This window comes from Oncorhynchus tshawytscha, unplaced genomic scaffold (genome assembly GCF_018296145.1).
Source record: "Oncorhynchus tshawytscha isolate Ot180627B unplaced genomic scaffold, Otsh_v2.0 Un_contig_6452_pilon_pilon, whole genome shotgun sequence".
Lineage (NCBI taxonomy): Eukaryota > Metazoa > Chordata > Actinopteri > Salmoniformes > Salmonidae > Oncorhynchus > Oncorhynchus tshawytscha.
Window position 1 is genome coordinate 122,296 of NW_024609467.1, and position 15,672 is coordinate 137,967.

General features: G+C 42.5%; 1 protein-coding gene across 2 annotated transcripts in view; it reads left to right on the forward strand.

Annotated features, from left to right (window-relative positions):
• LOC112235449 (speckle-type POZ protein-like A) overlaps positions 1-15,672 on the forward strand; it is a 58,097-nt gene that overhangs the window by 23,258 nt on the left and 19,167 nt on the right. Inside the window, exon 2 of one of the 2 annotated variants that reach the window (XM_024403907.2) lies at positions 9,587-9,707. In XM_024403907.2, coding sequence (XP_024259675.2) covers positions 9,630-9,707 — 78 coding nt within the window. In that variant the 5' untranslated portion in view covers positions 9,587-9,629. Of the gene's footprint in view, positions 1-9,584; positions 9,712-15,672 lie in introns of those variants that run through there. The other variant, XM_042315449.1, reaches the window with a different exon arrangement.

The following is a 15,672-nucleotide window of genomic DNA, read 5'->3' on the forward strand; positions in this document are numbered from 1 at the left end:
AACGCTTGGACCTTTTTGATGTTTTCAGTGGTATTGTTACCAAACACGCCCCATAAAGAAAATGAGAATTAAAAACAGTTTTAGCCCCTGGTTCGACCGTGATCTCGCAGAGTTTCTCCACCTCAAGAATGGCATTTGGCGAAAGGCTCGACACACGCATACTCAGTCTGACTGGCTCTTGTTCGGGCAAATTAGAAATACGTGCACTCAGGCTATCCGGAAGGCCAAAGTTAGTTACTTTAAGGAGCAGTTCTCTCTGTGGGTCTAACCCCAAGAAGTTCTGGAAAACGGTTTTAGATCTGGAGAATAAACCCTCCTCCTCACAGCTGCCCATGTCCATTAATGTTGATGATGTGGTTGTTACTGACAAGAAGCACGTAGCTGAGCTCTTTAATCTCCACTTCCTTAAGTCAGGATTCCTATTTGAAGAGCCATGTCTCCTTGCCCGTCCAACATTTCCTAATCTCCCACCACTTCTAATGCGACTATCCCCGATGATTCTCCCTCTTTTTCCCCTTCCCCGTTACAGAGTCACTGAGTCCAAGGTGCTAAAACTTGACCCCTAAAAAAACCCTGTTTATCAAAAGTGTTGGAAAAACCTGTCAATAATCAACTGACTGGCTTTCTTAATGTCTATAGTATTCGTTTGGGTACGGAATCTGGTTTCCACTCAGGTTATGGATGTGTCACTGGAACCGTAAAGGTCCTTAATGATGTCACCATTGCCCTTGATTCTAAGCAATATTGTGCTGCTATTTTTATTGACTTGGCCAAAGCTTTTGATACGGTAGAACATTCCAATATTGTGGGCCGGCTAAGGAGAATTGGTGTCTCTGAGGGGTCTTTAGCCTGGTTTGCTAACTACCTCTCTGAAAAAGTGCAGTGTATAAAGTCAGAAAATCTCCTGTCTCAGCCACTGCCAGTCACCAAAGGAGTATCCCAAGGCTCAATCCTAGGCCCCATGCTCTTCTCAATTTACATCAATGACATAGCTCAGGCAGTAGGAAGCGATCCATTTACATGCAGATGATAGTTTTACCTGCATTGCTTGCTGTTTGAGGTTTTAGGCTGGGTTTCTGTACAGTGTTTGATATATTAGCCGATGTAAGAAGGGCTATATAAATAAATGTGATTTATAGTCAGCTGGCCCCTCCCTGGATTTTGAGTTAAATGCTCTACAACAAAGCTTTCTTAGTGTCCAACAAGCTTTCTCTGCCCTTAACCTTGTTCTGAACACCTCCAAAACAAAGTTCATGTGGTTTGGTAAGAAGAATGCCCCTCTCCACAGATCTAATTACTACCTCTGAGGGTTTAGAGCTTGAGGTAGTCACCTCATACAAGTACTAGGGAGTATGGCTAGACAATACACTGTCCTTCTCTCAGCACATATCAAAGCTGCAGGCTAAAATTAAGTCTAGACTTGGTTTCCTCTATCGTGATCACTCCTCTTTCATCCCAGCTGCCAACTAACCCTGATTCAGATAAACATTTTACCCATACTAGATTACAGAGACGTAATTTAAATCAAATCAACGTTTATTTGTCACGTGCGCCGAATACAACAGACGTAGACGTTACAGTGATATGCTTACTTACAGGCTCTAACCAATAGTGCAAAAAAGGTATTATTTGAACAATAGGCAAATAAAGAAATAAAACAACAGTAAAAAGACAGGCTATATACAGTAGCGAGGCTATATACAGTAGCGAGGCTATATACAGTAGCGAGGCTATATACAGTAGCGAGGCTACATACAGACACCGGTTAGTCAGGCTGATTGAGGTATGTACATGTAGATATGATTAAAGTGACTGTGCATATATGATGAACAGAGAGTAGCAGTAGCGTAAAAAGGGGTTGGCGGGTGGTGGTGGGCGGGACACAATGCAGATAGCCCGGTTAGCCAATGTGCGGGAGCACTGGTTGGTCGGCCCAATTGAGGTAGTATGTACATGAATGTATAGTTAAAATGACTATGCATATATGATAAACAGAGAGTAGCAGCAGCGTAAAAAGAGGGGGTGGGGGGTCACACAATGCAAATAGTCCAGGTAGCCATTTGATTACCTGATCAGGAGTCTCATGGCTTGGGGGTAAAAATAGTTGAGAAGCCTTTTTGTCCTAGACTTGGCACTACGGTACCGCTTGCCATGCGGTAGTAGAGAGAACAGTCTATGACTGGGATGGCTGGGGTCTTCGACAATTTTTAGGGCTTTCCTCTGACACCTCCTGGTGTAAAATTCCTGGATGGCAGGCAGCTTAGCCCCAGTGATGTACCTAGCCGTACACACTACCCTCTGTAGTACCGTGTGGTCAGAGGCCGAGCAATTGCCGTACCAGGCAGTGATGCAACCAGTCAGTCATGCTCTCAATGTTGCAGCAGTAGAACCTTTTGACGATCTCAGGACCCATGCCAAATCTTTTTAGTTTCCTGAGGGGGAATAGGCTTGTCATGCCCTCTTCAAGATTGTCTTGGTGTGTTTAAACCATTCTAGTTTCGTGTTGTTGTGGACACCAAGGAACTTGAAGCTCTCAACCTGCTCCACTACAGCCCTGTCGATGAGAATGGGGGCGTGCTCAGTCCTCCTTTTCCTGTAGTACACAATCATCTCCTTAGTCTTGGTTACGTTGAGGGATATGTTGTTATTCTGGCACCACCCGGCCAGGTCTCTTACCTCGTCCCTATAGGCTGTCTCATCATGGTCGGTGATCAGGCCTACCACTGTTGTGTCGTCTGCAAACTTAATGATGGTGTTGGAGTCGTGCTTGGCCATGCAGTCGTGGGTTAACAGGGAGTACAGGAGGGGACTGAGCGCGCACCCCAGGGGAGCTCCGGTGTTGAGGATCAGCATGGCACGTGTTGCTACCTATGCTCACCACCTGGGGGAGGCCCGTCAGGAAGTTCAGGATCCAGTTGCAGAGTGAGGTGTTTAGTCCCAGGATCCTTAGCTTAGTGATGAGCTGTGAGGGTACTATGGTGTTGAACTCTTGAGATGTAGTCAATGAATAGCATTCTCACATAAGTGTTCCTTTTGTCCAGGTGGATAAAGGGCAGTGTGGAGTGCAATAGAGATTGCATCATCTATGGATCTGTTTGGGCGGAATGCAAATTGGAGTGGGTCTAGGGTTTCTGGGATAATGGTGTTGATGTGAGCCATTACCAACTTTTCAAAGCACTTCATGGCTACGGATGTGAGGGCTACGGGTCTGTTGTCAGTTAGGCAGGTTGCCTTTGTGTTCTTGGGCACAGGGACTATGGTGGTCTGCTTGAAATATTTGGTATTACAGACTCAATCATGGACATGTTGAAAATGTCAGTGAAGACACCTGCCAGTTGGTCAGCACATCCCCGGAGTACACGTCCTGGTAATCCGTCTGGCCCCGCAGCCTTGTGTATGTTCACCTGTTTAAAGGTCTTACTCACGTCGGCTACGGAGAGCGTGATCACACAGTCGTCCGGAGCAGCTGATGCTCTCATGCATGCCTCAGTGTTGCTTGCCTCAAAGCAAGCATAGAAGTGATTTAGCTCGTCTGGCAGGCTCGTGTCACTGGGCAGATCGCGGCTGTGCTTCCCTTTGTAGTCTGTAATAGTTTGCGAGCCCTGCCACATAAGGCGAGCGTCGAAGCGAGCCAGTGTAGTATGATTCAATCTTAGCCCTGTATTGACGCTTTGCCTGTTTGATGGTTCGTCGCAGGGCATAGCAGGATTTCTTGTAAGCTTCCGGGTTAGAGTCCTGCACCTCAAAAGCTGCAGCTCTCCCTTTAGCTCAGTGCAAATGTTGCCTGTTAATCCATGTCTTCTGGTTGGGGTATGTACGTACAGTCACTGTGGGTACGACGTCCTCGATGCACTCATTGATAAAGCCAGTGACTGATGTGGTGTACTCCTTCCTCAATGCCATCGGAAGAATTCCGGAACATGTTCCAGTCTGTGATAGCAAAACGGTCCTGTAGTTTAGCATCTGCTTCATCTGACCACTTTTTTGTAGACTGAGTCACTGGTGCTTCCTGCTTTAATTTTTTCTTGTAAGCAGGAATCATGAGGATAGAGTTGTGGTCGGATTTACTAAATGGAGGGTGAGGGAGAGCCTTGTACGCGTCTCTGTATGTGAAGTACAGGTGATCTCACATTTTTTTCCCTCTGGTTGCACATTTAACATGTTGATAGAAATGTAGGTGTTAAGGTAAGGATTTTAAAAATATTTATTTTTTTATTTTTTTACCTTTTATTTAACTAGGCAAGTCAGTTAAAGAACAAATTCTTATTTTCAATGACGGCCTAGGAACAGTGGGTTAACTGCCTGTTCAGGAGCAGAACGACAGATTTGTACCTTGTCAGCTCGGGGATTAGAACTTGCAACCTTTCAGTTACTAGTCCAACGCTTTAACCACTAGGCTACCCTGCCGCCCCGAATGGCTAGATGTTCTTTACCATTCGGCCATCAGATTTGACACCAATGTTCCTTATAGGACACATCACTGTACTCCTCATATCTGTATACCCGTCGCAAGACCCACTGGTTGATGCTTATTTATATAACCCTCTTAAGCCTCACTCCCCCCTATCTGAGATATCTACTGCAGCCCTCATCCTCCACATACAACACCCGTTCTGCCAGTCACATTCTGTTAAAGGTCCCCAAAGCACACACATCTCTGGGTCGCACCTCTTTTCAGTTCGCTCCAGCTAGTGACTGGAACGAGCTGCAACAAACACTCAAACTTGACGATTTTATCTCAATCTCTTCAGTCAAAGACTCAATCATGGACACTCTTACTAACAGTTGTGGCTGTTTTGCGTGATGTATTGTTGTCTCTACCTTCTTTCCCTTTGTGCTGCTGTCTGGGCCCAATAATGTTTGTACCATGTTTTGTGCTGCTGCCATGTTGTGCTGCTACCATGCTGTGTTGTCATGTTGTGCTGCCTTGCTATGTTGTTGTCTAGGTCTCTCTTTTTATTTTATTTTATTTCACCTTTATTCAACCAGTTAGGCCAGTTGAGAACAAGTACTCATTTACAACTGCGACCTGGCCAAGATAAAGCAAAGCAGTGCGACACAAACAACACAGAGTTACACATAAACAAATGTACAGACTATAACACAATAGAAAAATCTATATATAGTGTGTGCAAATGTAGTAAGATTTGGGAGGTACAGCAATAAAAAGCCGTAGTGGTGAAATAATTACAATTTAGCAATTAACACTGGAGTGATAGATGTGCAGAAGATGAATGTGTAAGAAGAGATACTGAAATGCGAAGGAGCAAAAAAAAAAAAATGAGGTAGTTGGATAGGCTATTTACAGATGGTATGTGTACAGGTTCAATGATCAGTAAGCTGCTCTGACAGCTGATGCTTGAAGTTAGTGAGGGAGATGTAAAAATCACTGAAGCTGGAGTCTCATAATTCGTTCCAGTCAATGGCAGCAGAGAACTGGAAGGAAAGGCGGCCAAACGAGGAGTTGGCTTTGGGGATGACCAGTGAAATATACCTGCTGGAGCGCATGCTACGGGTGGGTGTTGTTATCGTGACCAGTGAACTGAGATAAGGCGGAGCTTTACCTAGCATGGACTTGTAGATGACCTGGAGCCAGTGGGTTTGGCGACGAATATGAAGCGAGAGCTAGCCAATGAGAGCATACAGGTCACAGTGGTGGGTAGTATATGGGGCTTTGGTGACAAAACAGATGGCTCTGTGATAGACTACATCCAATTTGCTGAGTAGTGTTGGAGGGTATTTTGTAAATGGCATCGCCGAAGTCAAGGATCGGTAGGATAGTCAGTTTTACGAGGGTATGTTTGGCAGCATGAGTGAAGGATGCTTTGTTGCGAAATAGGATGTCGATTCTAGATTGAATTTGGGATGGGAGATGCTTATTGTGAGTCTGGAAGGAGAGTTTACAGTCTAACCAGACACCTAGGTATTTGTAGTTGTCCACATATTCTAAGTCAGAGAAGTGATGCTAGACGGGTGTGCGGGTCTTGGCAGCGATCAGTTGAAGAGCATGCATTTAGTTTTACTTGCGTTTAAGAGCAGTTGGAGGCCACGGAAGGAGTGTTGTATGGCATTGAAGCTCATTTGGAGGTCTGTTAACACAGTGTCCAAAGAAGGGCCAGAAGTATACAGAATGGTGTCGTCTGCGTATAGGTGGATCAGAGAATCAACAGCAGCAAGAGCGACATCATTGATGTATACAGAAAAGAGAGTCGGCCTGAGAATTGAACCCTGTGGCACCTCCATAGAGACTTAAAGAGCTCCGGACAACAGGCCCTCCGATTTGACACACTGAACTCTATCTGAGAAGTAATTTCTGTTTGAGAAAGTTAGCCTTTGCTTTCCGGTTCCTAACTTCCCTGAAAATTGCATATCGCGGGGGCTATTTGATGCTAATGCAGTAGGCCAGAGAATGTTTTTATGCTGGTCAAGGGCAGTCAAGTCTGGAGTGAACCAAGGACTATATCTGTTCTTAGTTAGACCTTTTTTGAACGGGGCATGCTTATTTAAGATGGGGAGGAAAGCACTTTAAAAGAATAACCAGGCATCTTCTACTGATGGAATTAGGTCAATATCCTTCCAGGATACCCGGGCCAGGTCGATTAGAAAGCCCTGCTTGCTGAAGTGTTTTAGGGAGCGTTTGACAGTGATGAGGGGTGGTCGTTTTACCACAGACCCATTTCGACCCATTCCGATTTCAAGTTTTCATAACAATCGGAAATCAGTATTTTTGGACACAGATTTGGCAGATTTAAAAAAAGTATTGTTATTTATTTTTACTCCTTTATGGATAGGGGAGACGCTAGCGTCTCAAATGGCCAATAGCCTCGGGAAATGCATAGCGCCAAATTCAAATAAAACTCAAACTTTCATTAAATCACACACGCAGGGTACTCAATTAAAGCTACACTCGTTGTGAATCCAGCCAACATGTCAGATTTAAAAAAATGCTTTTCGGCGAAAGCATGAGAAGCTATTATCTGATAGCATGCACCCCCCGAAACACCTGAACGAGTTGTAAACAAAAGAATTAGCGTTGCCGGCGCTACACAAAACGCTGAAATAAAATATAAAACATGCATTACCTTTGACGAGCTTCTTTGTTGGCACTCCAATATGTCAATTGGTCCTTTTTTTCGATTAATTCCGTCCATGTATACCCAAAATGTCAATTTATAAAGCAGGTTTGATCCGGAAAAAAATAGCTTTCCAAAACACAACGTCACTACAAAACATTTCAAAAGTTGCCTATAAACTTTGCCAAAATATTTAAAACTATTTTTGGAATACAACTTAAGGTATTTTTAAACGTTAATAATCGATCAAATTGTAGACGGGGCAATCTGTATTCGATAGAGAAAGTAAACAAACCATGCACCTTTTTCCCTCTTGCGTAACTATCAACAGTGTAACGTTGTTCCAGGATGTGCCTCTTCTTCGTTTCACCAATGATTAACTTCAACCCAATTCCAAAGACTGGTGACATCCTGTGGAAGTCGTAGGAACTGTAAAATGGTCGCTATCAAATTTCCCTTGGCAAAGACAACTGGGGGAACGGTCAGAGGAAAAAAATAAAAATAATTCTGAACAGTTTTTCCTCTGGGTTTTGCCTGCTACATAAGTTCTGTTATAGTCACAGACATGATTGAACCAGTTTTAGAAACTTCAGTGTTTTCTATCCACACCTACTAATCTTATGCATATAATATATTCCTGGCATGAGTATCAGGAAGTTGAAATTGTGCACGCTATTTATCCAAAAGTCCTTTTAAGAGGACTATCCTTTTAAGAGGTTAACTAGGTAAGTAAGTTAAGAAGACATTCTCATTTTCAATGTCGGCCTAGGAACGGTGGGTTAACTGCCTCGTTCAGGGGCAGAACGACAGATTTTCACCTTGTCAGCTCGGGGGAATCAATCTTGCAACCTTACAGTTAACTAGTCCAACGCTCTAACCACCTGCCTCTCATTGCACTCCACGAGGAGACTACCTGTTACGCGAATGCAGTAAGCCAAGGTAAGTTGCTAGCTAGCATTAAACTTATCTTATAAAAAACAATCAATCAATCAATCATAATCACTAGTTAACTACACATGGTTGATGATATTACTAATTTATCTAGCATGTCCTGCGTTGCATATAATCGATGTGGTGCGTATCGTTGCTCCAATGTGTACCTAACCATGAACATCAATGCCTTTCTTAAAATCAATACACAGAAGTATATATTTTTAAACCTGCATATTTAGCTAAAATAAATCCAGTTTAGCAGGCAATATTAACCAGGTGAAATTGTGTCACTTCTCTTGCATTCATTGCACGCAGAGTCAGTGTATATTTAACAGTTTGGGCCGCTTAATTTGCCAGAATTGTACGTAATTATGACATAACATTGAAGGTTGTGCAATGTAACAGGAATATTTAGACTAATGGATGCCACCCCTTAGATAAAATACAGAACGGTTCCGTATTTCACTGAAAGAATAAACATCTTGTTTTCGAGATGATAGTTTCCGGATTCGACCATATTAATGACCTAAGGCTTGTATTGCTGTGTGTTATTATGTTATAACTAAGTCTATGTTTATGACTTCAAGCCTATCAACTCCCGAGATTAGGCTTGTTTAACCGATGTGAAATGGCTAGCTAGTTAGCGGGGTACGCGCTAATAGCGTTTCAAACGTCACTCGCTCTGAGACTTGGAGTGGTTGTTCCCCTTGCTCTGCATGGGTAACACTGCTTCGAGGGTGGCTGTTGTCGTTGTGTTCCTGGTTCGAGCCCAGGGAGGAGCGAGGAGAGGGACGGAAGCTATACTGTTACACTGGCAATACTAAAGTGCCTATAAGAACATCAAACAGTCAAAGGTATATGAAATACAAATGTATTTTACTGCTAAGTTTACACCTTCACTATTGCAGGAAAACATTTTGTCCAGGAAGTTTTGTCGTAGGGATTCTATTTGTTCTTGGTTTCTACACCTTCCATCTATATCATTTCTTAACTGTTTGGCTTCGATGCCTCATGGTTGATTTTTGCTCCTTTCAAGTAGATTGGGATTTTGCTCCCCTTCTCTCTCTCTCTCTCTCTCTCTCTCTCTGTCTGTCTCTCTGTCTCTCTGTCTGTCTGTCTGTCTCTCTGTCTCTCTGTCTGTCTGTCTGTCTCTCTGTCTCGGTCTCTGTCTCTGTCTCGGTCTCTCTCCCCTTTCTCTTCCCTTCCCCCTCTCTCTCTCCCCTCCCCCATCTCTCGATCTCTCCCCTTCCCCCTCTCTCTCGATCTCTCTCCCCTTCCCCTCTCTCTTCCCTTCCCCCTCTCTCTCCCCTTTCCCCCTTCTCGCTCTCTCACCCCTTCCCCTCTCTTTCTATCGTTCTCTCCCCGCTCTCTCCCCTTCCCCCTTCTCTCTCTCTCCTCTTCCCCATCTCTCTCCCCTTCACCTCTTCAAACCCTGTTCCTTAACCTCTAACCTGGTTTCAGTAGAATGTTATGACTTGTCATCTGATGTGGTAATGGAGTGCTGATGGCCCAGTCCCAGTCTGATGTTTAGGTTTAGAAGGTTGTTTATTAGTCTTAACCGCTCCTCTGCTCCCCTGTAGGAAAGGTTAAGTGTTAAAGCTGCTGCTGAGGGGGAAGCTGGCCATGTCACGGGTTCCTACCCCTCCTCCACCAGGGGACATGTCTACTGGACCTGTGGCAGAGAGCTGGTGTTACACACAGGTAGGTGTGTGTCTGTCCACTGTCTCTCGTTTATTAACATCTAGTGCCCAAAGAAAGTATTCACACCCATTAGAATTATAAAGTGGAATTATGTTTTTAGACATTTTTACAAGTTAATTAAAAATGAAAAGCTGAGTCAATAAGTATTCAACCCCTTTGTTATGGCAAGCCTAAATATGTTCAGGAGTAAAAATGTGCTTAACAAATTACATAATAAGTTGCATGGACTCATTCCATGTTCAATAATAGTGTTTACCTTGATTTTTTAAAATTACTACCTCATCTCTGTACCCCACACATACAATTTATCTGTAAGGTCTGAGGGCAGAATGGGGTGCAACTCAATATCAGGAAGCTGTATATGGAAGAGGTTTAGTGCAATTTTTTAATATTTTTTTTCTTGTTAAATAAAATAATTAATTATTGATATTTCTTATACATTGCATTTGGAAAGTATTCAGAGCCCTTCCCTTTTTCCACATTTTGTTACTTTACAACCTTATTCTAAAATGGATTAAGTTTGTTTTTTCCTCATCAATCTTCACTCAATACCCCATAATGACATCACAATACCCCATAATGACATCAGAATACCCCATAATGACAAAGTGAAAACAGGTTTTTAAACATTTTTACAGATTCATAAAAAATAAAAACTGATCACATTTACATAAGTATTCAGACCTTTTACTCAGTACTTTGTTGAAAAAGTCTGAATACTTTCCAAATGCACTGTATCTCTCAGATATAGGACAGACATTAAAATAAACTTCCTTTATTTATTGAACTTTTTCCATGTATGAATTAGTTAATCAATGCGCTTCTATGGGCTAATAGCAGTAATGCTAGACTCTTAATAGGGATAGGCGTCCCGCTACCGGTGAAATTGGAGGGTGCGCAATTCAAATAAATATTCGTAAAATTAAACATTCATGAACATACAGGTGTCTTATATCATTTAAAAGCTTAACTTCTTGTTAATCCAACTGTGTTGTCAGATTTCAAAAAGGCTTTACGGCGAAAGCGTACCATGTGATTGTCTGAGGACGGCGCCCCACAAAATATTTTTCAACCACCACAGGCTTCACAAAATCACAAATAGCTATTAAATAAATCACTTACCTTTTGAAGATCTTCCTCTGTTTGCAATCCCAAGGGTCCCAGCTACACAATGAATGGTTGTTTTGTTCTATTAAGTCCTTTTTTCCCCAAAAAAAGTATTTTTAGTTGGTGCTATTGATTTCAGTAATCCACTTGTTCAACATGCAAACAAAGGAATCCAAAAAGCTACGGTAAACTTTGTCCAAACAAGTCAAACAACATTTCTAATTTATCCTCAGGTACTCTAAAATGTAAATAAACTATAATATTTAACACGGAAAGTAGTATGTTCAATAGGAAAGGAAAATAACGAAGAGCACACCCTCATTCACGCACCCTGAAAGACTACTTTTCTTAGGGAGTTACCTTCAGAAAAACTCAAATTACTTGTTCATATTTCAAGAAACAAGCCTGAAACCTTGTATAAAGACTGACATTTAGTGGAAGCCATAGGTACTGCAATCTGGGAGATGGAAATACACTGCTCAAAAAAATAAAGGGAACACTAAAATAACACATCCTAGATCTTCTTTACATAGTTGAATGTGCTGACAACAAAATCACACAAAGATTATCAATGGAAATCAAATGTATCAACCCATGGAGGTCTGGATTTGGAGTCACACTCAAAATTAAAGTGGAAAACCACACTACAGGCTGATCCAAATTTGATGTAATGTCCTTGAAACAAGTCAAAATGAGGCTCAGTAGAGTGTGTGGCCTCCACGTGCCTGTATGACCTCCCTACAACGCCTGGGCATGCTCCTGATGAGGTGGCGGATGGTCTCCTGAGGGATCTCCTCCCAGACCTGGACTAAAGCATCCGCTAACTCCTGGACAGTCTGTGGTGCAATGTGGCGTTGGTGGATGGAGCGAGACATGATGTCCCAGATGTGCTCAATTGGATTCAGGTCTGGGGAACTGGCGGGCCAGTCCATAGCATCAATGCCTTCCTCTTGCAGGAACTGCTGACACACTCCAGCCACATGAGGTCTAGCATTGTCTTGCATTAGGAGGAACCCAGGGCCAACCGCACCAGCATATGGTCTCACAAGGGGTCTGAGGATCTCATCTCGGTACCTAATGGCAGTCAGGCTACCTCTGGCGAGCACATGGAGGGCTGTGCGGCCCCCCAAAGAAATGCCACCCCACACCATGACTAACCCATCGCCAAACCGGTCATGCTGGAGGATGTCGCAGGCAGCAGAACGTTCTCCACGGCGTCTCCAGACTGTCACGTCTGTCACATGTGCTCAGTGTGAACCTGCTTTCATCTGTGAAGAGCACAGGGCGCCAGTGGCGAATTTGCCAATCTTGGTGTTCTCTAGCAAATGCCAAACATCCAGCACGGTGTTGGGCTGTAAGCACAACCCCCACCTATGGACGTCGGGCCCTCATACCACCCTCATGGAGTCTGTTTCTGACCGTTTGAGCAAACACATGCACATTTGTGGCCTGCTGGAGGTTATTTTGCAGGGCTCTGGCAGTGCTCCTCCTGCTCCTCCTTGCACAAAGGCGGAGGTAGCGGTCCTACTACTTGCTTGTTGCCCTCCTACGGCCTCCTCCACGTCTCCTAATGTACTGGCCTGTCTCCTGGTAGCGCCTCCATGCTCTGGACACTACGCTGACAGACACAGAAAACCTTCTTGCCACAGCTCGCAATGATGTGCCATCCTGGATGAGCTGCACTACCTGAGCCACTTGTGTGGGTTGTAGACTCCGTCTCATGCTACCACTAGAGTGAAAGCACCGCCAGCATTCAAAAGTGACCAAAACATCAGCCAGGAAGCATTGGAACTGAGAAGTGGTCTGTGGATATCACCTGCAGAACCACTCCTTTATTGGGGGGTCTTGCTAATTGCCTATAATTTCCACCTGTTGTCTATTCCATTTGCACAACAGCATGTGAAATTTATTGTCAAGCAGTGTTGCTTCCTAAGTGGACAGTTTGATTTCACAGAAGTGTGATTGACTTGGAGTTACATTGTGTTGTTTAAGTGTTCCCTTTATTTTTTTGAGCAGTGTATATATGAGCAATAGCTTTGCATTGACAGAGCCTGGGAGCTCCAATTTTTTTTGTTTAGGTTGGATTTTCTTCTGATTCTTTTCCTGCCATATCAATTCTGTTATACTCACATACATTATTTTAACAGTTTTAGAAACTTCAAAGTTTTTTCTATCAATGCTACCAATTATTTGCATATCCTAGCTTCTGGGCCTGAGTAACAGGCAGTTTACCTGCGGAAATTCAAGAAACTAGACCCTATCCCAGAGAGGTTTTTAAGGATTAAAACAGTTACAGAGTTGAATGGCTGTGATAGGAGAAAGCTGAGGGTGGATCAACAACATTGTAGTTACTCCACAATACTAACCCAATTGACAGTGTAAAAGAGGAAACCTGTACAGAATGCAAATATTCCAAAACATGCATCCTGTTTGCAATAAGGCACTAAAGTAATACTTCAAAAAATGTTGCAAAGCAAATGATGTTTTTGTCCTGAATACAAAGTTTTATGTATGGGGAAAATCCAATAAAACACATGACTACCACGCTCCATATTTTCAAGCATAGTTGTGGCTGCATTCTGTTATGGGTATGCTTGTAATCGTTAAGTACTGGGGAGTTTTTGAGGATAAAATGAAATGGAATGGAGCTAAGCACAGACAAAATCCTAGAGGAAAACCTGGTTCAGTTTTTTTTCCACCAGACACTGGAAAATGAACTCCCCTTTCAGCAGGATAATAACCTAAAACACAAGGCCAAATCTATGCTGCAGTTAAATACCAAGAAGACAGTGAATGTTCCTGAGTGGCATAGTTACAGTTTTTAATTAAATTGGCTTGAAAATCTATGGCAAGACATGCAAATGGCTGCCTAGCAATGATCAACAATCAACTTGACAGAGCTTGAATAATTTAAAAAAGAATAAGGTGCAAATGTTGTACAATCCAAGTGTGAAAAGCTCTTAGAGACTTTCCCTGAAAGACTCACAGCTCAGGGGTGTAAATACTTATGTAAAGGAATGACATTTAATTTAAAATGAATTAGCAAAAATGTCTAAAAACATGTTTTCACTTTGTCATTATTTAAATTTTATTGTATTTAACCTTTATTTAACTAGGCAAGTCAGTTAAGAACAAATTGTTATTTACAATGACGGCCTACCAAAAGGCAAAAGCCTCCTGCGGGGACGGGGGCTGGGATAAAAAATAAATCAAATAAAAATATAGGACAAAACACACATCACGGCAAGAGACAACACAACACCACATAAAAAGAGACCTATAAAGACAACAACATAGCAAGGCAGCAACACATGACGACACAACATGGTAGCAACACAACATGACAACACAGCGGCAGCACAACATGGTAGGAGGACAAAACATGGTACAAACATTATTGGGCCCAGACAACAGCACAAAGGGCAGGAAGGTAGAGACAACAATACATCTCGCAAAACAGCCACAACTGTCAGTAAGAGTGTCCATGACTGAGGCTTTGAATGACGAGATTGAGATAAATGGGGTATTGTGTGTATAATTGTAGGGAAAAAAATATGTTAAATCCGTTTTGAGGCTGTAACACAGGTGTGAATACTTTCTGAAGTCGCTGTATGCTCTCAGACATGGCAGAAATCTGTTAGATTAGTTCACTAGCTCCGATCACAAAACATTTTTGGTTTGTCCTCATATTGTTTTGATTTTAGTATTTGGTATTTTATTAGGATCCCCATTAGCTGTAGCAAAAGCAGCAGCTACTCTTCCTGGGGTCCACACAAAACATGAAACATAATACAGAACATTAATAGACAAGAAGATTTCAAGGACAGAACTACAATTATTATTATGATTTTTTTTAAGGCACACACAGCCTGCATATCAATACACAGGCACAAACTGTCTAATAGGGGGAGAGGCGTTGTGCCGTGAGGTGTTGCTTTATCTGTTTTTTGAAAACAGGTTTGATGTTTATTTGAGCAATATTAGATGGAACTGAGTTCCATGCAATAAGGGCTCTATATAATACTGTACACTTTCTGGAATTTGTTCTGGATTTGTGGACTATGAAAAGACCCCTGGTGGCATGTCTGGTGGGATAAGTGTGTGCAAATTAAATTATTGCATCTGAGCTCCTAGAGTGTGCGGGTCTCTTTTATTTTCAAGGGATAAGTGTGTGTGTCAGAGCTGTGTGTAAGTTGACTATGCAAACAATTTGGGATTTTCAACACATGAATGTTTCTTATAAAAACAAAAAGTGACACAGTCAGTCTCTCCTCAACTCTTAGCCAAGAGAGACTGGCATGCATAGTGTTAATATTAGCCCTCTGATTACAATGAAGAGCTAGGTCTTTCCTTGCAGAACTGGACCACACAACTGGACAATAATCAAGATAAAACTAGAGCCTGCAGGACTTGCTTTTTGGACTTGCTTTTTTTTAGCTAGCTAGCTAACAGTACACTTTAACTTGAAATGAAAATCCTTTGTCAAATCAAATCAAATTTTATTTGTCACATACACATGGTTAGCAGATGTTAATGCGAGTGTAGCGAAATGCTTGTGCTTCTAGTTCCGACAATGCAGTAATAACCAATAAGTAATCTAACTAACAATTCCAAAACTACTGTCTTATACACAGTGTAAGGGGATAAAGAATATGTACATAAGGATATATGAATGAGTGATGGTACAGACCAGCTGGCCGGTGTGTTTACGGACATATTCAATCAATCCCTATACCAGTCTGCTGTTCCCACATGCTTCAAGAGGGCCACCATTGTTCCTGTTCCCAAGAAAGCTAAGGTAACTGAGCTAAACGACTACCGCCCCGTAGCACTCACATCCGTCATCATGAAGTGCTTT